At 46.5% G+C, this 23,152-nt stretch overlaps 1 protein-coding gene across 12 annotated transcripts in view; it reads right to left on the bottom strand.

The window, feature by feature from the left end:
* NEDD4L (NEDD4 like E3 ubiquitin protein ligase) overlaps positions 1 to 23,152 on the bottom strand; it is a 339,936-nt gene that overhangs the window by 11,206 nt on the left and 305,578 nt on the right. For all 12 annotated transcript variants that reach the window (XM_036874900.1, XM_036874901.1, XM_036874903.1 and 9 more), the window contains 8 exons: positions 22,396 to 22,625; positions 20,787 to 20,908; positions 18,244 to 18,314; positions 16,541 to 16,636; positions 6,025 to 6,098; positions 3,800 to 3,860; positions 2,229 to 2,288; positions 649 to 756 (listed from right to left, as the gene is read on the bottom strand). In XM_036874900.1, the coding sequence (XP_036730795.1) occupies positions 649 to 756; positions 2,229 to 2,288; positions 3,800 to 3,860; positions 6,025 to 6,098; positions 16,541 to 16,636; positions 18,244 to 18,314; positions 20,787 to 20,908; positions 22,396 to 22,625 (822 nt within the window). The remainder of the gene's footprint in view (positions 1 to 648; positions 757 to 2,228; positions 2,289 to 3,799; positions 3,861 to 6,024; positions 6,099 to 16,540; positions 16,637 to 18,243; positions 18,315 to 20,786; positions 20,909 to 22,395; positions 22,626 to 23,152) is intronic.

Raw genomic sequence — 23,152 nt, 5'->3', positions numbered from 1 at the left:
AGGATGTAAACACTGGTCTTTAGAGAGTCAATCAGATTTCATTTGCATCTTTGATTGAAAGATGTAAAGATCAAAATGTTTGTTGGAATTAACAAAAGAAGTCGGGAAAATGGTTTTTTAAACCAACATGGCATCTTGGAAAAGTCAGCCCCAAAGCATGCTTTTGCCCTGAGAAGCCTCCCATTCTTATTCACACTCTGGAGGACTAGTTCCAATCCTTTTTTTTTTTTTTTTTCAATTTATTTACTTATGCTTGCATTGGGTCTTCGTTGCTGCGCGCGGGCTTTTTTCTAGGATTCATAGCGTGTGGGATCTTCCCGGACCAGGGATCAAACCCGTGACCCCTGCATCAGCAGGTGGATTCTTAACCACTGCGCCACCGCGGAAGCCTAGTTCCAATTCTTGAAGCCTTTCAGGATCATCCTACTCAATGGTTTCCTCAAACGAAAGCACTTTAATAGGTGGTCGAGGAAGACAGTGTAGCCTGTTCAAGACAGCCATCCACCACAGTTGCAGAAAAGCAGCGGTGAGGGCTGCTTCTGGCTTGGCGGGCCTCTTCTCTCCCCCAGGAGGCCAGGTACCAACACGGCCCCAAATCCAGCAGCAAGGCCGCGGGAAGGCAGCACAGGACCCGGCCTCTGGCCTTACCTTCCAGAACCACTGAATCACAGGGTGGTTCGGGCAGTAGCCGTTCTTGTAAATAGAATGCTGTCGCCAGTCGTTCACATCCACGTCGCCAAGGCCGCACATCAGCAGCTGGGAGGGAGAGGGACCAGAGGGAAACAGGGCGCATCGTGAAAGCCGAGGAAGCACACCGGAGGAAAGGCCTTTTCTCAGTGCCAGCATCACGTCACGTGCAAAGCAAGATAAGCCAGTGACCCATAAAAACAAATGAAGGGGAGTACGTGTTCCACATCCTACCTGCCTCTGCAGATCAGAGACTGAGAGGTAACGAGGGGGCCCCGACTCTAAAGCTTGTACAGGCCACCACGTTTCATACTGGAAATTAGAAGTCCCAGTCAGTCACCTTCCCCGCCCCTCGAACCTCAGCTCGGTGCTCGTGGATTTTCGTATGCTCCATTTACGTCTGCTCTTTCATTACTCTGGCTGTTTCCTCTTCTGAGAGGTTATCTGTCTCAACAGTTGAAAATACCTCCCCACCCACAATAGAATTAGTGCTTTATGACAGCAAGAACTCATCTTCCCAGACCGATCCACCAGGTGAGGGCAATCACCTCACCTGCCTGGTGGCCCACGGCTGCAGACCTGTCCTAGCGCTATAATTGCTCCTCTGGCTTACCAGTCTTGGGTCCACTTTTCTTATTACCTAACCCTCCGTAGGGCAGGTTTCCTGTGGACAAATGAATGATATTCCCGCAGAGGCGCCAGCGTACAGTGGAAAAAGAACTAATCCAGAGGCCTGAAAACCGGGTTCATAGGCCTGACTGTGACGAGACCCTGTGAGGTCATTAACCTCTCCCTGCCTCAGTCTCCCCACCTGCCAAACAAAGGGCTTCCTCTACATGATGTCTGTGATGTCATCTATCTGGACGTTTCCATTTTAAGGTAAAAGAACAAAAGCCAGTCTACGGGAGACACGTCATTGGACAAATGGCCAGAGTCCTGTCAGTAGCCTCTCAACAGACAAAGCCTTCCTCCTTCTGTTTCTCTCAACATAAAGGCGGAGAGACTCCTTTGCTTTTCAGACTCCGAGCTCTCATCCACACCGACACAAAGGAGCTGGCACAAGCTGACATGAAAACACCTCCTGCGACTGCCTTCTGGCCTCTGCCGTGCTTTCATGCCACAGCACAGACCACTTCAGTTTCACGGAGAGCCCTGCTCTACAGCCCCTCAGGGACGCTCACGCTCACCTCCTGGCCGAGTCCCCATTCGGCTGCCACGGTGGGTGCGTGCAGGACCGGGGTCCTCAGCCAGCCCCACCCTGGGAGCAGGGTGCTGCCACCCCAGCTCAGCGGGCCTCTCCCTGTCTGCTGTGCCCCTGGTCTGCCCTCTCCCGGGCAAGGAAGCTGCAGGTGACTACTTCTGCTGTGCCCTGGTCCCTGATCGGCAAACAAGCAAGCCCCTAAGAGACCCGCCGTAGAATTCACCTAAGCTTACTCGCTGGGACATTACGGATCAGAGAATACTAAAATACCAAGTTGGGAAGTAATGAGATACTTTAAAAAAAAAAAATCTGCTTTACACAAAATGTTTACAGTACAAACCTCCAGTTCATTTTCATCAAAAATTTTAATCAAATCAATAGGAAGCAGTTCCGTGAATCCCTGAAAGAAAAAAAGAAAAGCACTCTCAACACCTTTTTCCTTGAAAGAGACAAATTTTACAGGATAAACGAGCTTATTTTGGTTAGCCAGGAAAAATACACTGTTCACTGATGATTTATATGACAGTATTCAGTAATTTTAGTTCAGATAAAAACAGCATAGTCACAAAATAAAAATTTAAAAAGCAGTAGACTCCAGAAGATCCAGGTACTTGAGTAATTTTTGAAATGTTATAAAAATATGATTTGCTGCAGGCAGGCGGATTCCAAAAGCCACTTATGACACATTGCTGTGAGTCAGGGTGTTCTCAAAGGCACAGGCCACAGACGCGCAAGCGGACCATTTAAAAATAAGGCGCTGAAGGCAGAGATGAAATACGAGAGGAGGCGGTGTGATGGGTGGAAAGGAGCCAGGGAGCACGGACAGCCTGCCCCGGTTCCCAGGCTAGGCGCCACTAACTAGTGCAGTGGTCTAGGATGGACGCTTCGTGTCGCTGGGCCTCGCGTGTGGCCAGTTTCTGAAAGTGTGATCACCTGGGGCAGGGCCGGGTAGGTCTCTCGTGTAAATACAGTATGAAGCCTGCTGTTCTCCAGCGCCTTTAACTCACACGTTTCACCCTTAAGTCCTGGAATTTTTCTGAGTGTTCTGCCTGGGCTGGCGCTATATTCACCATGAGCCGGTAACTGAACTGGGGTGAACTTAAGAGAGCATCGCCCAACGAGAACCCTGTTATCGGTTCAGCGGAAGCTTGTGATGTGCAGCTGGGGCTTGTTCTCTTTAAGTAACTAATACCCATTATCAGGATTTAAAACGGAATTGCGCTTTGGGTCAAAGGGAGCCGTTTTTTAAAATGAGGAACCCCCTTATTCTCTGCGAGGGGCTTCCCTCCTCAGGGGCCTGGGAGCATCACTGACATTAAATACTTGGGTCTGAGAAGTAACCACTTCACACTTTAATAAGGTGAGGAATTTTTCAGACAGCCACGAGGAAAGGGCAGGGGATTTAAAAAAAAAAAAAAGTTCAACCAATGAAGCGGAAGGCATTATCACGGAGGGATGGCGTGACTGGAAACTGTCCCGAGTCCTCGCATTTCTTAGAACCTGTCACTGCAGCAAAAGGCAGAGATGCTCCCAGCCTTCCCCGGGTACCACCAAAAACTGCAGGACGATGGTTCTAGCCCCTGTGGGGGAACCTGCCCTTCTGGATCAAGTCTGTAAAGATTTCTCTTTAAAAACATTTAAGGCAAATTAAAAAATAAGAGCAGCAAAGCCAGAAAACACTGAACAACAGAAAACAAACGAAAAGGTGGCAGTGCAGTGGCTGAACACTCCTGCCCTGGAGACTGGAGATGGTGTGAGCAGTGCAGGCCTGACGTTCCTGCCCTGGGTCCCACACCCATGCCTGTCTCTGGGTGTGTGATCGCTTCTAACAGCCCCCCTGACCCCCAAGGAGGAGAACCGTCCTCTTTCAACCTAAAGGCACAGGCACGACTCCCGGTGAACACGACTTACCTCCAAGAAGGCGTTCATCTGCTTTTGGACCCTGTTCACAAATCTCCACTGGATGACTAGGCTGTGGGAGGAAAACGGACAGCCCTTAACCATCTTGCTCATTCATCACTGGTGTGCAGTTATTTCTCCCCAGCTGCGACTGCTGCTCGTTAAGCAGGGCAGGGAGAAAAGCTCGACGGTGGCCAAGGAGAGGGAGGTGGAGTGCTGCGGCACATGCTGCTTATTCATTGATTCTTTCGAGAATAATGAGCACATGTGGAGCCTAAAATCTCACTGAGGATTTCAAAAGAAAGACTGATTTCTTTTTTTCCCCCCAGATCAAGCCTTCGTTTATCAAAGCTGCTTTATAAATGTGACTGTCTGGAGAAAAAGGGAAAATGGGGTTTGAATACATACGTATATGGGCATAATGCGTGCACACACACAAACCCACATATGTACACACCCACATTTATGTACAAACATGTACATATTTTTAAGGGGAATACCCAGTACAACGTATTTTATCATATGATATTTCATTCTAGTATTCAACGTACTGATTTTCAAGGATGACATATAATTTATCAGTATTTTACCACTAATACTTTTATACCAACATTTGGAGGATTAATGGTAAAACCTCTTTGAGTCACAGACAGCCACTGAAACCACGTTCCCTGTGACAACATTTAGTGTACAGCAGAATTTACTGCCAGGCGAATCCACTTTGGATTTCACCTAAGGCATTCTGTCGTGAAATAGCACAAGGACCTTGTCATAAAGGGCTCTCACTTACGAGGTGGCACCATGGCAACGGCCCTCGAGGACCAGCCTGCTGCCCACTCACTGCTCAGAATATCAGGTTTTACTGGCTGTGCTGCCATCACCAGCCCAATAGCCTACTTGCACCAGAGGATACAGGTGGCAGGGAGCAGGCGGGGATTTCTATCCTCCTTTTTGCAGTGAAGCTAGCGGAGGCGCCCCGCAATTTGAAACCTAAAAGAATTAACTGCAAAGAATGACGCACAACATGTATCACAAGGTGCAAATACTCAGTCTTTCGAACCCAGTCACCCTGGGGTGGAGTGTTGTTAAAAATCTATTCAAAGTCTACACTTTCCGAATGAAGACAACAGTGCCCGTTAGGACGTCGTCTGCTTGCGGAGACTGTCCAAGTTCAGCACAAGCGCCAATTAAGGTGAACAGGCAAGAAATGTAGTATCCTACTTCTAGTTTTTGATTAAGCGTAGCAAGCTTTCAACTTGCAAGTGGAGAAGTCCATGCTTTGTCAGGGTCTCTAAGTAGAGAGGCCAGCACTCTCCAATTCTTCCTAATTAGAAAGGAGAGTAGGTTTTTTTTTTTTTTTTGTAGATGCTAAGGAAGGATGGTAAGATACTCAGCCAATTCTCTGAATTCAAGTCCTGTGATCAACTGTGATGAGAGAGGACGGAACCCGGCTTGTTGAAATGGAGTTCTGAATGCAAACAAGGAGCTCAGGCCATGGCTGTAACTCACTAGACAAGCAGAAACTAGGATCCGGGAGCCAACCACTGTTAACACCGACCTCGCCCCTGTTCGAGGGCTAGCAAGGGCAACCTGGTAATCCTTGGAAGATACCAGAATTGTGAGCTCGAAGCATATGTATATACCAAAGAGGAAAATGTAAGCTGCCCAACTGTACCTTCTGCCCAGCACAGACTCCCAGAATTACCTAACAGCTAGATTTCCAAAGGACTCAACATTCTGTCCCACCAAAGGACGCTGAGATTAAGAAAATTACAAACATCAGGAACAATTCTTCATGTTTGCATGTGCTGAATTCTCCATATCCATTTTAACTCTTCTCCTACATTTTCATTATGGAAAAGAAGTCAGGAGACAGATGGAATATGTTCTCTTCGGTTGTTCCCAATTTTACCCCAACTGGCTGTTGACACTGGTCCACTGTTGTAATTCTCAATTTTAGACGAGATGCCCACAGGCTCCCAGAGTATTTGCCAAGTTACTCAATAGTGGCCCCTTTCTCTCCTCCCACTGCTCCTCTGTATGGCAGCAACATGAAGTCAGGACACAAGTCAAACTTTGCATCCCATAATTCATCTTCCTATTAGGCCAAGCCAGAAAGGAACTCATACTGTTAAAAGTGTGTCCATAATCTGCACGAATTGTTCTGGCAAAAGACGGCAACCAAACATGCTGTTCAATTTAATAAAAGGAAAGGCTGTAAGTATGTGTGTACGTACTCAATGTATTCCCTTTTGTTTTCATTTGTTACCATTATTTCTGACCCATTGGGCTTCAGATCCACTTGATATGTCTGTAATTACAAAGATAAAACAACGATCACCATCATGAAGTTATTTTGCATATTATCACTGAGTAATAACGTCTTACTATAAAAGGAAGATAAGTAAAATTTATTCAGAACTCGTTCCCAGCAAATGGGCTCTGTGTCCAAGAGAATGTCTAATGAGGCTTCTAAATTGTTAAGATGCTACACACTTAAAGATGTTATCATTGAAGGCCAATTATTTTATGGTTATTTATGAGTTTTAATTATTCTTCATACATTAGCAACAATGGAGAACAACACTTTTCCCATCTGCTATTGACTTATTAAGAGATTTAATTATGTTTAACAGAAAAGACAGGATACATCCATCAAGACGGCAGAGATCCAGATTTGTTGCCGAAAATTAGATTTTAGAGCCATAAAAAAAAGATATGTGGAATTTCTTTCAAAGGAGCAAAACACAGGGACTTAAAAAAAGAAAGATGCTGAGAAAGTCGGGCTGAGGGATGGGTTCACCTGCCACCCCTGAGAACCCCAGGCTTTGATGTGCATCCACACGCCACCTCCTGGCTCATCGGCCCCGAAAGCCCCCTCCCTCAGAGCAAGCCAGGAGTGAAAAGAGCAAAGCAGCTGAACTCAAGGCACAGCCTTCTCCTCTGCCCTGAGCCGGCCCTGGCTTAACATCAAAGTGTGTAAAGCAATAAGTAGCAGAAGCGAAGGGAAGGGAAGGAAGAGGACTACGGATCTAACAAGTAAAATGTTTACTCTCGTGGAAATTCCAGGGAAATAAAAAGGAAAAAAATACCACTCACAGCTCCCCTATTCAAAGGTAACCACATGTGTATTCTGGTGGGACTCCTTGTGGTCTTTTTCCCCGCACCCACCCAGCCACATCAGAGAGGAGGCCGAGCCAAGCCCGAGGGAGAGCGTTCTCCAGAGCTAGCATCCAGGCTGCACCCGTCACGAGGGATACAGATTCAAATCTGCAACAGGTCTCCTGCTTTGGCAGAGGTCCATTTGCAGGGACCCCTCCCCAGCCCTGCCACACACGCGCAGGACAGACGGCCTCTCTGGCCTGAATATCAGATCCTGTTCCTCTCCAAACGTTTTCTCTGATGATGCACTTGATTATTGTTCCTTTTCACATGGAGACAGCTTTTTCAATCAAAGCCCACTGATCCTCTGTCTCGGCCCTTCATATTTTCTTCTTTGTCCTTTTTTTTGTTATTCGGGAAGGGATCTCGTTTCCCTCCCACGTGACTGAGCTCCACTTTCGACAATTCAACGTTTTACTGTCTGCAGTACGGACTTTACTTTTTTATTTTTTAACATCTTTATTGGAGTATAGTTGCTTTACAGTGTTGTGTTAGTTTCTGCTGTACAACAAAGTAAATCAGCTGTATGTATACATATATCTCCATATCCCCTCCCTCTTGCGTCTCCCTCCCATCCTCCCTATCCCACCCCTCTAGGTAGTCATGAAGCACCCAGCTGATCTCCCTGTGCTATGCAGCTGCTTCCCACTAGCTATCTATTTTACATTTGGTAGTGTATATATGTCAATGCTACTCTCTCACTTCGTCCCAGCTTACCCTTCCCCCTCCCTGTATCCTCAAGTCCATTCTCTATGTCTGCGTCTTTATTCCTGTCCTGCCCCTAGTAGGTTCTTCAGAACCATTTTTTTTTTTTTTAGATTCCATATATATGTGTTAGCATATGATATTTGTTTTTCTCTTTCTGACTTACTTCACTCTGTATGACAGACTCTAGGTCCATCCACCTCACTACAAATAACTCAATTTCATTTCTTTTTATGGCTGAGCAATATTCCATTGTATATATGTGCCATATCTTCTTTATCCATTCATCTGTCAATGGATACTTAGGTTGCTTCCATGTCCTGGCTATTGTAAATAGTGCTGCAATGAACATTGTGGTACATGGCTCTTTTTGAATTATGGTTTTCTCAGGGTATATGCCAGGAAGTAGGCATGGAGGGAACCTACCTCAACATAATAAAGGCCATATATGACAAACCCACCGGCAACATCGTTCTCAATGGTGAAAAACTGAAACCATTTCCTCTAAGATCAGGAGCAAGACAAGGTTGCCCACTCTCACCACTATTATTCAACATAGTTTTGGAAGTTCAGCCACAGCAATCAGAGAAGAAAAAGAAATAAAAGAAATTCAAATCAGAAAAGACATAAAACTGTCACTGTTTGCAGATGACATGATACTATACATAGAGAATCCTAAAGATGCCACCAGAAAACTACTAGAGCTAATCAATGAATTTGGTAAAGTAGCAGGATACAAAATTAATGCACAGAAATCTCTTGCGTTCCTATACACTAACGACAAAAAATCTGAAAGAGAAATTAAGGAAATACTCCCATTTACCACTGCAACAAAAAGAATAAAATACTTAGGGATAAACCTACCTAAGGAGACAAAAGACCTGTATGCAGAAAACTATAAGACACTGATGAAAGAAAGACGATACAAAGGGAGAGATATACCATGTTCTTGGATTGGAAGAATCAACATTGTGAAAATGACTATACTATCCAAAGCAATCTACAGATCCAATGGAATCCCTATCAAACTACCAATGGCATTTTTCACAGAACTAGAACAAAAATTTTCACAATTTGTATGGAAACACAAAAGACCCCGAATAGCCAAAGCAACCTTGAGAAAGAAAAACGGAGCTGGAGGAATCAGGTTCCCTGACTTCAGACTATACTACAAAGCTACAGTAATCAAGACAGCATGGTACTGGCACAAAAACAGAAATATAGATCAATGGAACAGCATAGAAAGCCCACAGATCAACCCACGCACATATGGTCAGGAGGCGAGAATATACAATGGAGAAAAGACAGCCTCTTCAATAAGTGGTGCTGGGAAAACTGGACAGCTACATGTAAAAGAATGAAATTAGAACACTCCCTAACACCATACACAAAAATATACTCAAAATTGATTAAAGACTTAAATGTAAGATGGGGCACTATAAAACTCTTAGAGGAAAACATAGGAAAAACACTCTTTGACATAAATCACAGCAAGATCTTTTTTGACCCACCTCCTAGAGTAATGAAAATAAAAACAAACATAAACAAATGGGACCTAATGAAACTTAAAAAGCTTTTGCACAGCAAAGGAAACCATAAACAAGACAAAAAGACAACCCTCAGAATGGGAGAAAATATTTGCAAATGCAGTACGGACTTTAATTGCTACTGTATTTTTATTCTTCTTCAAATCCTTCCTTCCCGCCAGGTGCCCCCTTCCGGCTGCTTTCTTCCATTCCATCCAGTTGCCCCCCGTGGTGACCTGCTCCTGTCCTGTGCAGGTCACGGCACTTTTTTGAAGATATTAAACAGTTCCGCTTAGGGAGTGGGATGGGAGGTCTCTTATAGTAAAACATCTTTAGTTCTTTGACAATTATTTGGAGGTCTGTAGGCAGTATTCATTTACACTTTTGTAGTCGATTATTTGTGGGTCTGTAGGCAGTATTCATTTACACTTTTGTAGTATTTTTTTAATAAGACAGTTTTTCTTTTTTCCCCCCATTTATTCCTCAAAGATTGTCTTGCTGTTCCCTTCCATGATGAGAATTTTCTATCAGATCCACACCAAATGACAAGTTAATAAATCCAAGCCCGGTTCTGGATATTGAGAGGCTTTCAGTACAGTTCAGCTGTACTAGAATAGAATGTTTTCTGGGAGCTGCAATTTCCAGAGCTACTGAATGAGAGGGTCAACCATAGACGAGACAGGGTGGGGAGGGGAAAGGAGAAAAACACTTCTGGTGCCTCCAAAAGCAGCCCCTAGTGATGAAAAATGGCAGAATCAGCCAGCACTGCTGAGTGTAGAGAAACAGTTCTTATCAATGCTGGTGGTGAGGGTCTAACTGGTTCAACCTTTTGAAAAGATAATTTGGCAACAGGAGTCAAGATTTTAATGTGCATATGCCTTTTCATAATAATTTCTCTTTTAGGACTTATACCAAGGGAAAGAAATTGGTCAAGTGTACAAAATGTATATTCCAGGATTATACTCATCGTACTGTTTACATAGTGAAATACTGAAATAGCCTAGATGCTGACCATTAGGGCATGGTTAAAAAAGGTACAGTCTATGAAATGGAATTTGGTGTAGCCATTAAAATGGTATTTACTGACATGGAAAGGTACCTACGATATATTAAGTTAAAACTGTACACACTGTACAATTCCATTTCTGTTAAAAAGATAAAACCTTACGTGTGTGTTTACAGAGAATAATTCTGGAAGACACAAATCAAAATTTTACTCGTGACTTTCCTCTAGGTGGTAGGAACTATGAGTGACTTTAATATGTGTTTATTGTACTGACTTTATTTTTATTCCTAAGATTAATATTTTGCAATCAGATAAATAAAACTGTTTTTGAAAGAAAAAAAAAAAACAAAAAAGACCGGACCATACTCTCTGTGCTGAGTAAGGAATTGTCGGCTGGGGCAGCCGTGGGTCACATGGTTGGTTGGGGCTCACATGTAGGTCACATGGTTTCTCCGGGCAGGCAGGGAAGGGAGTCTCCAGGCCTGCTCCCTAAGCTGCTCCCTTAGAGTAAATCCTCCCCAAGCCCTAGGGGTCTCTCAGTCAGGCTTCCGCTGGTGTTCCACCCCCATCTCCCTCTCCTCACACACCACCTGTGGGCTGCTGTTCAAATTCCACTTTTTAAATTTTTTTTGGCTGCGTTGGGTCTTCGTTGCTGTGCTCGGGCTTTCTCTAGTTGCAGCAAGCGGGGGCTACTCTTTGTTGTGGTGCGCGGGCTTCTCATTGCGGTGGCTTCTCTTGTTGCGAAGCACGGGCTCTAGGAGTGTGGGCTTCAGTAGTTGCAGGATGTGGGCTCAGTAGCTGTGGCATGCAGGCCCTAGAGTGCAGGCTCAGTAGTTGTGGCGCGTGGGCTCGAAGGTGCGCAGGCTTCAGTAGTTGTGGCACACGGGCATAGTTGCTCCGCGGCATGTGGGATCTTCCTGGACCAGGGATTGAACCTGTGTCCCTTGCGTTGGCAGGCGGATTCTTAACCACTGCGCTACCAGGGAAGTCCCAAATTCCACTTTTTAAATATAGTTGTCGTCTTGTGTCTGAACTCCTTCCTCAAGGGCCCAACGTGAAGACACTAACACAGTGCCTGGCACACAGAAGGGGATTAATAAGTGCTTGTAGAAAAAAAGTGCTCTTTCTTGAAGTCTCCTGGCCCAAGTATGAACTCCTCTCTCTTCTTCGTAAAGACCACAAAGATCAGAGGAACCTCTGGGGTGCAGCTCGCACAGAACTGGACCGCTCTTCTGTGGCAGGGGACGACTTCAGATGTCTCCCCGATCTTCCTCAGATGCTTTACGACAAATGTCTGAGGAGTCCACCGAGAAACTGTCTACGTCAATTCGGGCATCCTGGACCCAGGCAGAGGAAGGCTTGACTGCTTCTCATCGTGTTCTTGGGCGCTGTCCTCATCCTCCCCGGCCTCTCCCAGCGGCCGGTCCACCTTTCTACCTTCATGTTTCCTGCAGCTGCCGCCTGCCCACTTCCTTGACCTGGTCTTTGAGGAACTACCTCCTCACTGGGGTCTTGGTCTGGTTCCATCCAGCTCCAGCCACGACCTCGCTCTGCCTCTCACCTCTCTCTCCTTCCTACTTCCAGTTTCTGCCTCTTCCTTTATTCCCTCTCCCCAACCCAGTGCTTCTCAGCCTTTTTCCCCATTAATTACCCCCCCAGAAGCCTTTATAGACCCCCCAATTGCCCCTTCCCTCCCACGCAATCTTACCAAAGAGACCCATGGTACACCTGTGTTATGTTCTGCGGCCCCCTTGGAGGACCACAAACCATTGTAATGGCTGAGACTTTTTGTCCTCCAAGACAGAACGTTGTCTAGTTTTTGCCCCCTAGTGGTGTCGTCTCCCCAGTTGAGAATGTATGCCTTCACCCAACTCAGGCCAGGTCCCAAACAATTTTCCTACAGGCTGCTGCCCATTCTCTTCCCCTCCCCACTGCACAGCTTCTTAGAAGTCCACACTGTTAGTGCCTCTTCAAAGCAACCAAGTCAGGTGCTGCTCTGCTGACCCTGCAGTCAAGAACTTCTGCTTGGCACAGCTCTAAAAGGATGTCTCCTCCTGGTGGGGCACGTGTGTGCAGGGGTGTACATGAGTGTATGGTTGATTCTTTCTGGTTGGCATATGACGATTATTCAAATATTGAAATTTGTTCATCGGAAACATTGTTAGTAGGCCCCAGAAACCAGCAGCTGCAGATTCTCACCAACCAGAAAGGAAGCAAACTGAAAAAAAGTGGCAACAGCTGCAATTTCATTACATGAAGTGACAGCTACCACCAAACTTCATGGCCTGGTATTTCTAATCATGGAAAGAGAAAAAGAGAGTCTAAAGCACTAAGGAAGGCCGATTGCATGCACACCTCACTTCTGTGGTAACTTCACTCTAGTGAAGAAATGACTTTATCTTTTTGCACAAGGAGGCGTGGGCTTCCTCTTGGGTTAGAAAATGGCAATGCACAGTCAGCAGTTTTGCAGAGGGCTGGGGGAGGGGGAGGCCTGCACAGGCCTCTTGCTGATGTCCACGTTTTTGGTTCAACAACTCTATTTTGAGTGTCTACCCTGTACCAGGCACTGCCAGGTGGTGAGTGCACAATGGGGAGCAAAAGGCAGACCCAGGGCAGCCATCACCGGGACTGAGTCTGCTGGGAGAGAGAGACACTAAACACATAACCATACAAATAAATGCAAAGCCACTTATGGTACCTCCCACAGGGAGACACGAAAGACACTCTGAAGTACTGTGGTCCTGGGTCAGAGCTAGCTTTGTCTGAACTGAGGATGGGAGTGTGTTCCCAACTGAAGGAACGGCATGTGCAAAGGTCCTGAGGCAAGAAGGAGCTTGGTGTGTGCAAGAAGTCTCGTGGGACCAGACCCAGAAAGCATGAGGGGCAGCACTGATGCAAAATGCACCTGGAGATGAACAGGCAGGGCCCAGCCACACAGGACTTCATGAGGCAAATTAAGGATTTGGGTCTTTATCTTGACAGTGATAAAGTGGGAAATCTCTGCATGTTTTTTAGCAGAGGAATGAAATGATCATTTCACATTCTGAAAAGACCACTCTGCCATTGTAGGAGGCCAAGGTGGATATAAAAAACCAGTTAGGAATCTACGAGAGAAGATGGTAGCTTAGGCTTGGGTATTGTTGGTGGGACAGAGAAGGAGAACAGAGAGAACTGAAGAATAGTCGGGAGTCAAAATGAACAGGGCCTGGTGATGGATTGGATATGGGAGATGAGATCAATGTGTGCCTGCTTAATTCACTCTACATTTCTCCCCAGAACACAAAATAGATATGCTAGTTCCTTCCTAATCAGGTTTCGCTCTCTAAAAAGGAAAGCCAGTAATTTCACAAATAGGGCACCTAATCATTATCTTATTCATCTCGTGAGTCTGTTTTGATTACTGCATTACTCTACCTGATTCAATCCAAAGTCAGAAAAACCCACATTAAATGAGGAGGTTTAAGAATTGTTTTTAATGAACCATTGACATGAGCTATAACGACCATCAGAATCTATTAGAAGTCTACTTAAAAATGCAAACATCTTGTTTGGTTTGTACTTATTAGGTGGAAATAGTTACATTTAACTGTAACTAAGGAAGGTTTAGTCTGCTTCTAACTTTGGCATCACTAATGTCTTCTGAACTGTGTTAAGTTAGTCATATGGATTTCTACAAGTGGATATAATATAAAGAGACCTTTTTTTTTTGCATTTGACACCCAAGACTGATTTTAAATATTCCTTGGTTCTTTATCTCTACTCCTCCCTACATGCGTTAAAAATGCAAAGAAGACATAGTTCCAGGATGATTAGCCATGTGTTATCCTCTGAAAATTGGCAGTTAAGACCCTTAAATAGGTCCAGCTTAAAAAAAAGTCATTGCAATTCCAATTATTTTGTTGTCTCACACTTGGAGCTTCCATTACTTATAACATTAAAAAAAACCTAGGTCGGCATGATTCATTCCTTTGCTCACTAAGCATTTAGCAGCCATCGCTACACACCGGGCACTGGAGAAACCAAGGAGACCTCAGGGGCTCACAGGAGGCAGCAGGCCGGGGATGGCTAGAGGACAGAGCGTTATGGCGGGGGAGAGGAGGATGGGTCGGCAAGGAGAGGGCGCCACGCAGCCAGTGACAGGGCACGGGGTGTCCTGGGGGACACCGAGGCAGGCACCCCATGGTTGTGAAGGTGAGAGGAAGGAGGTGTAGGTAAGGTGGGCAGCAAGGGGTCCTAAGCCGTGCAGGAAAGGTTTTAATTCACACTGAAGGGCACAGGCTGGCCAGTGAAGAATCTGTGTCGAGCAGAAGAGTTGCAGGTCCAGGTTTGCTTTTCAGAACCACTACATCCGGAGCATACGTGTGGAGGCATGAGAGAACGGACTGGAGCGAGGGGCGATGCAGGGACCAGGGAGACTGCTACACGACACAGCCAAGGAACCGGCAGAGCCTCAACAAGGGGAGGGTGCAGACAAGGGAAGCGATGAGGAGGCTGGGGCTAGAGGACGCAGTGACCAGCTGGACACGGAGGGAGAGGGGAGATTCCAAGGGGACTCCAGTTTCAGGCCGGAGGGGAGGGTGAGGCCACTGGTTAGACCGGAGCGGAGATGGTGGGTCGGGAGGAGGAAGTGGCTTTTTCAGTTCGGGGACCTGTGGGTCTTTCAGGAGACACGGCTCAGGAGGCAGCCGAACCAGGGGGAATCTGGACGCTAGAGGAAGGGTGGGGGCTGCAGGTAAGAGGCTGGCGGTGAGCCGCGCAGAGCTGCAGCTGGGCTGGGTGAGGCCGCCCAGCGAGCGAGGCAGGACGAGAAAAGAAGTGGGCAGGGGAGCATCGGCGTCGCGGGGCCAGCAGAAGCAGCAGGGCTTAGGGGAGATGGAAGGAGAGCAGCGGAGCGGGGTGGGGAGGGGGGAGAAGGGATGAAGTGGGGGTGACTTGCAGGGGCTTCAGGGGAGGGAGCAGTGGAGGAGGGAAGCAGACAAGGGCCAGAACCCATTTACGTTCAGTCCTGGGCAGGGGGGCCACCACTAACCTGGAGGCGACAGCTTTGGGGGTGGTGCAGAAGAGATTTCCCTCCTCCACCCCACGACAGGACTCCCACAAGGACAGCAGTGCCCATCGGTCTGTGAAGGTTTGGGGGCATGAAACACAGGATGGGGCGAAAAAGGATGGGGAGGGCAAAATGAGATTCCTAATGGACTCGTTGATCATTTCCATTAGTCACAGGGTCTCTCTCATCCCTGGCGCCTGAAATTCTATGAGCCTCAACTCAACCAACCAGGAAGGAAAGAAAACACAGACTCCCTGAGACCCACCCACTTCTGGGACTCACACGAGTGACGGTTTCCTGGCTTGAGTGGATGTAACAAGTAATTTGGGTGTGTGATCACGTTCCTTCTCAACAGTTTTTACCCCAGGTGTCATTAATTTCTTTATACCCAGCGGCATCAGCTTCTTTTTTCTAAGACTGCGAACCCAAGAGGGCAGGGACCTGATTTCCTTACCTCACCTATAAAACTGAGCACAGCATCGTGAAACGATAGCCAATGTGAGCACACTCTTTGGACAGTGGAGTACACTTTCAATAATCTCTGAAGCAATAAAGAACAAATCAATGTCACGTTCCATTAGCAACCCTTAAAACGGGCTCCATGATCTCATGAATGCCAAGGCCATGTACACTTGGTCTGGTAGATGGGAACTCTCTCTGGGCTTTTGTGAAAGGACAGGTACCAGGGGTTGGATAATCCTGAGAAGTCCTTCCCCAAAGCATCGTTATCACCGGGGGACAAATGAACCAAAGGTTTCAGGTTTAAGACAAACACATCCTACAGAACTTTAGGATGATGATGAGAATTCCAAGAAGGCAACTTTATCTTTGAAATTGATCTTTATGGTTAATCCAGCCTTAATGACAGTATTGGTGCAAAGCAAGAAGGAATGTTAGAAAACCCTGAGCCTGCTGAGCCCCCAAAGACAAACTTCACCATGACAAGGGAACCGTTAAAGCAGAGGGAAAAAAACCAAGGCCACCCCAGACATCACCTACTCCTGGTCATGTATTTATATCACTAAGTAAACATTTACACTATTTTTTTGAAGTATCTAAATTTTAAAACCAAGGCACAAACATTCACACTCAGATCTGCTTTAGATGTGAGACGTAGGTGCTACTTCACACACCAGAGGCCTTAGAATTTCTCTAACTTTGCAGGAAGAGAGGCAGTTGTAATTGGGACTTGGCTTCCTGGCATGACAATAAGATACTGATACAATCAAATGATAATTAGCAAAGACTCAAAGAAGCAAAGACTCTTTGAAAGTCAAGGGGGAGCTCGTGGGGTTACCCACACATACCTGCCCAAAGTTTTCTTCATCAATGCAAAACATAAGGTCCAGTTCAGTCGGATCATTTTCTAAGATCCATTTCAAAGAGTTGTAGTATTCACTATCCTACAGAAATGACACAAAAATTAAAATTAAGCATTTTTTCCCAAAATATACACTCACTTCTTTAAATAATTATGTCCTTGCAATGTAGTTCCATCCAGAATCTCAAGAAATGCATTAGTCACTAATATGTTTCCAGCTCTACCCCAAACCTAGTCTTCCACTTATTTACAAATACAAACTAAAGAACTGCTCTGGTCGTAAACGGGGGTTTGCAGTCGGATCCTGCCCTCTGCGAAGAGGAAGCAGCCTGCTCCGGACGGCCGTCATACGCAGAGATTAACATGCTCCCAATCTTTTAAGAGTGAAAATATCAGAGGACAGTAGGAAGGATAGAGAATGTTCTAATTCAGTACCAATGGCTTCAAGTTATGTCCCTTCCTGTGCTTCCACCACTCTCTGCAAGTCACTGTGAGCAAAGAGGAAGGCTGCCCTGGGTCAAAACCCAGCACACAGGCCCCGAGAGCCTGGGCTCCTCTGTCTCTTGGGCAGCCCCAGGGGCTCCACGAAGACAAAACAGAATGTGTGCACCAGCTGTCAACATGGGGAATAAAATTCATTTAGACTTGAAGAGAGATTTTTATACTCCTAGCTTCCTCATCATACAGTAACAAAAGCATAAAGCCTAAGCTAAAGGTAAAAGCTGAAGAGAAACTTGACACGGGTACCGTGGACACACAGAGCTGCCCGCCCGTGGAAAACCCAGCTGAGTGGACTTGTGTGCGCTGCTGGCCTTCTACTCTCCTGCCACACCCAGAGGACGAGCTGTGAGAGGGGGGTACACGGCTCACACACCCAACCACACGACGCGTACAGCCAACACGGCAGTGAGGCTGAGGTGACTCAAGTGACAGAACGTGCAAGCAGAGCTGCAAACACCCCAAATGGACGAAGATGCTTCCTGACGGCCCCGTGTGTGGCTGGTGAATGGTGAGAGGTGAGAGGTGAATGGCGGGAGTACAGGTAAATTAAAAGAAAAACAGAAGCAAAAGTATACTAGGAAAAGAGCATCAACTTTTGTTTTTTTATAGAAAAGCCTTTCAACTCTAAAATGGTCAGCCTAGATTAAATAAGTTAAATGCAACACGAAAGCCCAAATCAAAAGTTAGCAATTATTTTCTAACTTTTCATTCCTCTCCTACACTGTAGTGGTCAGTTACCCTTCTTCCGTATCTGGGATGAGTATAAATAGTCTTCCCTTCATCTACTGTTTTGGTCTGGCTCCCTGCCATTTTTTGAGGTCGGAAAACAGAGGGATAGCAGATGAACCTCTAAGTGTTCAGTATTAGCAGTTTTCCATGGAAAACAAGGGCAGCAATGAGGTCTCCAAATGACCCTTGGATTTAATTTGGTCAAACCAGTTCTGAGTAAGCAGAGGTAACTGAGATGTGGGTGTACCCACCCTAAATACCATGACTCTAGGAAATGTGAACGATGATCTGCTTATTAAAAAAGTTAGGGAGATCAGTTAACCTCTCGAACGATCCCTGTTGTCCATACTGAATGACGACGCCCATAAGAATTGCTGTGACTACAACATGGTCTCAACTACCTTTCCGTAAGGCACAAGCTGCTTGTGAGGTCCACGGAAGTGACCTCTATTTACTCACCACAGATTCCATGTCATTCAGAGTTATCTGCTTTCCCAGCATCATTTTGTAAAACGGTCGAATGAAGAAACCTAAAACACGGTGAAAACTGAGTTAGTTTCAAATCTTTGATCATGCTGTGCATCAGAGCATGAAATAAAAGATGAACCTGCTTTCATCTAAATGAGAGACCGGGACAGAACCATCAAGGGCTTTCTGTAGTAAGATGAGGGCCTGATTTGGGGCAGGGTTGGGGGTTAGGGGTTTAGGAAGGAGGGCCGTTATACTAACAGAGATGGTACAGCAGAGGGGTGAGGTCAGAAAGGCTGCTGGAGGTGACAAATGAGCTTCAGGCACAATCAGGAATCTGCAGCGCAAACAGGGCGCACGCACGGGGGAGCAAAGGGCACTCCCAGCAGAGGGACAAGACTGGGGACTCGCCAGCACCGAAGCACAGGGCGTCCCGGGCAGACAGGCCAGAGAAGGGGCTGGGCAGGGAGTGTACAGCTTACACGAGGTGCCGGAGAGTCCGGGCTGCTGCCCAGGGCCAAGGGGAGTCACTGAAACACCAGGGGGCAATTCCACCTGCATTTCAGTGTCATCGCTTGGGCAGTAATGGGAAGAGCAACAGGAAGGGACAGGAAGGGAACGAGGGAGGCTGTTCAGAAGGCTGTGCAGTCTTCTCGGGGCGGGAGTGGGGGGTGATGACGGCCTGAGGGAGGCAAGGGCGGTGGCAACGCCGCCACGACCGCGCAGGTGCCCCGCAGGGACCCCGCTTCACCCCGTCCCAGGCAAGTCAGCGTCATGCGCCTCCTGACACAGGCGCCCTCGGAACCTCAGTCCTCCCCCTGCACCCTCAACTCCCACCCTCAGCGCCCCCTCCAGGTCTAACCAGCCACCCTCGTAGCGCGTTCCCGCTCCCACTGGCTTCAGTGTGGCCCTGCAGCTGAGGCTCAAAGCCCCTGCCGTCTGGGGGGTGAAGCCACAGAAGGGAGCAGGGGCTGATCTGATGTGCAGCGTGTCTGCTCTGTCTCCAGGGCCGTTCACGGTCCCGGGAAACAAAGACACTGCTGGCCACACACCTGGGGGCGTTCGGGCTCTTCTCCTTGCAATTCCCGAGGGCACGGTTACCTCCTATCTCCTTTTGCAGCCGGGACCTAGATGCCCCCACCACTACTCCAGGCAGCCTTGACTCCTGGCCCGTCCTCGCTCATCTGAAACGATCCCAGCTTCTAAGTGCGCCAACCCCACTGCAGCCTCCCGGCGAGGCTAATCCTGGTAAAGCACTCCCTGGCCCTCCGGCGGAGCCGAGAGCTCCCTGTGTTCCCTTCTGCTGGACTCTGGACCCATGTTTCCCGCACCCTCACTAGAACATCGGTCCCCTCAGGTCAGGATCTTAGATTAAACTTCTGTCTATTTCTCCTGTAGCAACTAAGAACGTCTTCTTGCTCGGCAGAAGGTAAATAACGGACGTTCTAATAATCTATGGCATGACTCCAGTGCTGCAAATTAAAATACATTCACTGTATATACATATACACAGTGAGACCAGTTTCCTTCTAATCAGAAAAAAAAGTGTTTACTCCTGCCACCAGCGCTGCACCCCCCGTAAAAAATAAAATGTTGAAATTAGAGGATCAAAATCAGCTAGCAATTACCAGTAAAAATTTATTAAAGGAGAAAGTACACAGGGTACATCAATTATTTACTAGCATAGCTAAGGTTCCATAAATGCAATTCACATAATTCTCCTGGAAATCTCTCTCTACAGTAACTGCAGTGTCAATCTTAAATCTTGCTCTGCCTTCTACCCTCAACCATTTCACCCCTAAATTCTTCAAAAATATTTCTGATTCTCTTTCCTCACTGATGACTTCTGTAATGTTCTCTTAAGGGCACTACTTTTTCAAAGACCAAATCCATAAGAAGTCTCTATTATAAGCCTATTGATACAGCCAGGGAGGGGGGTTTCACTCCTAACTTCCAAGGTACCTTGAAATTCTTGGTACTTTGCATGACTTACGTGCTCTAGATAATAATGAGATTATTTTGTGCCATCTGTTTCAGCAGTGATCCCAGGGGTCAAGGTCTTAGCTGAGTTATAACACTGCTTTGAAATTATTTACAGTCTCTTCACATTCAAAAAAATGGTAATTTGGGGACAAACAGGACAAAGGCAGGATATTGGCTGAATTAGACTGCTTTAATGAACTTTTCAATCCGTACTTTCCATCTGTCATCAAATCTAGTTCCTGCTAAAGAAACGTTATTCTGGAAAACTTATGCAAAAATACAGAATGTTCTGTGCTTCACACTTAAGGTTTTCAAAAAAATTTTTTTCAACCTGTGTGTTGACACTATGTCTTCAGTGCTCGGATTAAGATGATACTAGGAAAAAGCACCTTCGTTATGGACAAAACATTAAAGAAACTACTGATTTACAGAGGGGGAGCCAGTGAAGCACTTTTGCTTAAAACCTATGATGTGAGAGATAAGACACCTGATAAGAGACCACAGACAGCACTGTCCAATTTTTATTACTTCAACACTTTTTAATAACTTACCATCTAAAAGTTTCCCATGAAATACTGCCAGACCAGCAACTCTTCCAATAAAAGTGAAATAGGACAAATGATCTTCATTACAGAGGCCTGAATTGGGATTGATCTGAAGCGTGTAGTTGTCCCTTTTTAGGGAGGGAGAGAGGGAAAAAGAAAGGCGGTAAATAAATGCAATAAATAAGAAATGCAAGAATTTGAATTTTCCACTGCTGCCTGTCATTAAGCTTTTACAGTGTGCCTGCAAACATCCTGTACCTGACAGATAAGGCATAAAAGCTAGGCAACGGGGCTTATTTAGTTAGCCCTTTTCCGTGACCAAGGACAGAGGTCTACTAGAGCTGGTGGATATGCCCTGTTATGTTAAACCGTGAGAAACTGGATATCTGACTACTGCTGATGGGCAAAAATCTCAATTTCATATGGTTCAGCCAAGTATTTTTGGAAGCTGAGAAACCCCACATACCAAAGGGGCTGGACATGGATTCCCAGCTATGTGTGAGTGCAACAGGTTGTCTCTGTGAGAAAGGGGGTTAACTCCCTTGAGAAGCTTTGGTTTGGGGATTAAAATTTTTCCCAGGGGTCCAACCCCTGATCCATCTGACCAGCATTCTGCCCTGAAAGGCCCGGAGGCCACTGGGAGCAACGTACGGCTGTCCCAGCAGTGCAGACCTCAAAACGTTGATGTGCACCTAATCGTCCTTCTTTGGTCTCACAGTCAGGGGGATCGGTGGTTTGCAAAATGGGCTCCGTGGCCAGATTCTTCTGGGGGCAGCTTTGGGAATGTGGGTAAGAGGTGCAGATCTCGCCTCCGGATCCTCCCCTCCACTTCAGTGGCTTTTATCAATTTTACAAAATGGGAAATTCTTGGCCGGAGCACCAGAGAAGAGCACTGAGGCTGCCTTCCAAAAGAGCCCCCAGGAGACTGGCACCAGGGGAGAGACACGGGAGAACCCTTGTCCCCGCAGAGCACAGGCTGCTTTTCAAGGTCAACTGTTTTACTGGGGGCTCGGGTCCTGTCTAAGCCTTTGGAGAAGCCACAGCCTGGAGGAGGAAAGGGTGGCCTTGCAAGTAGCCAATGTTTGATTCCCGAGAAAGCAATTGACTCTGCCTCGGTCTGCATGCCTGGCAGTGATGAAATCTTAATGCAAGCGGGAGCGGTCTGGGCCTTCCCTCACAAGCCCAGGGCATGGTCCTTTGGATCCTAAAGGACGGGTCCTCAGTTTGCCTTTAAGTAATTTGACTTCAGAAACTATTCTTGTTCATAAGACAACAACCTTCTGAATTCTGACAGTGACAAATTCTCCTGAATTAACATAACGTTACGAATGAAAATTGCCTTGTTCCTTACCGTAAGTACCCAACACATTTTCAATCTCAATTACATGAACCCAGCAGACAAGAGAAGATTTATTTTTAGGTGTTCACAGAGTACGTTCGTTCACCATGTGGAGTCAGACCCGTTCTAGACTTACAAGGGCTGGTGGGGAGGGGCTGAAATCAGCAGTGTTAATTCACCTCTGAGTGAGCTGCTTATTCTTTCACTAAGTTTAAATTCATGAAGAATAAAACTGCTTCAGTGAGGACACCTTCTGAATGCACTCCAGACACTTACGTTGCAGAGTACTCGAACAGACCGTAATAGGGGTTGAACATCTCTTTGGACAGTAAGAAGAACCATTCTCTGGCCACGCCCCCGTAGTCCAGACCTTTTTCTGATTCAAATTCAATCCACAGCCTAGCTTTCAGGACATCTGGTCTTTTCACAGACATGATTCTCCGATAGGACTCTTCAAATATGTTATTTCTGTGAAGTTTCATTTCAAACCTATTTGGAATATCAGCCTAAAAACAAGAGAAAAAAAAACCCCACACACCATCAGACAGTGAATATACACCTTACTTCCTAACAGAAAAAAAAAAAAAAGAACAAAGAGCAGAAATGATGGCAGCCTTCAGATAAACAAGCAATGATGAAAGGTTCCAACCGAAACTCTCTCCTTTCTAGATTGTTCTTCACACAGACAGAAAGCCTATGTCAGGAGGAGACACACAGCATCCACCAGCAGGTGTCAGACTGAGCCAGCAACACGCGCTGCAGAAGAAACTATGCTGAGTAAAGACAATCATCCTCTCTCCCTTTTATAAGCAATTGTGGGGCACTTATCCGCCCACTGGCAACTGAAATATGGTCAACTCTGTATATTGTTTTAGTCAGAGAAAGGGACTGTAGTCCAGGGGATTAAAACCCATAGACAATCCCCACCTGGCCAGGCTGGGACGACCCTCAGCCCTGGTAGGGACTCTGGCTGGTAGCCATGACCATGATGCCTACAAGCTAGTTCTGCTGCCACGGGGAGCGGGACCCCGAT

Source organism: Balaenoptera musculus, chromosome 14 (genome assembly GCF_009873245.2).
Source record: "Balaenoptera musculus isolate JJ_BM4_2016_0621 chromosome 14, mBalMus1.pri.v3, whole genome shotgun sequence".
NCBI classification, from domain to species: domain Eukaryota; kingdom Metazoa; phylum Chordata; class Mammalia; order Artiodactyla; family Balaenopteridae; genus Balaenoptera; species Balaenoptera musculus.
This window is presented reverse-complemented; position numbering and strand designations above follow the sequence as displayed.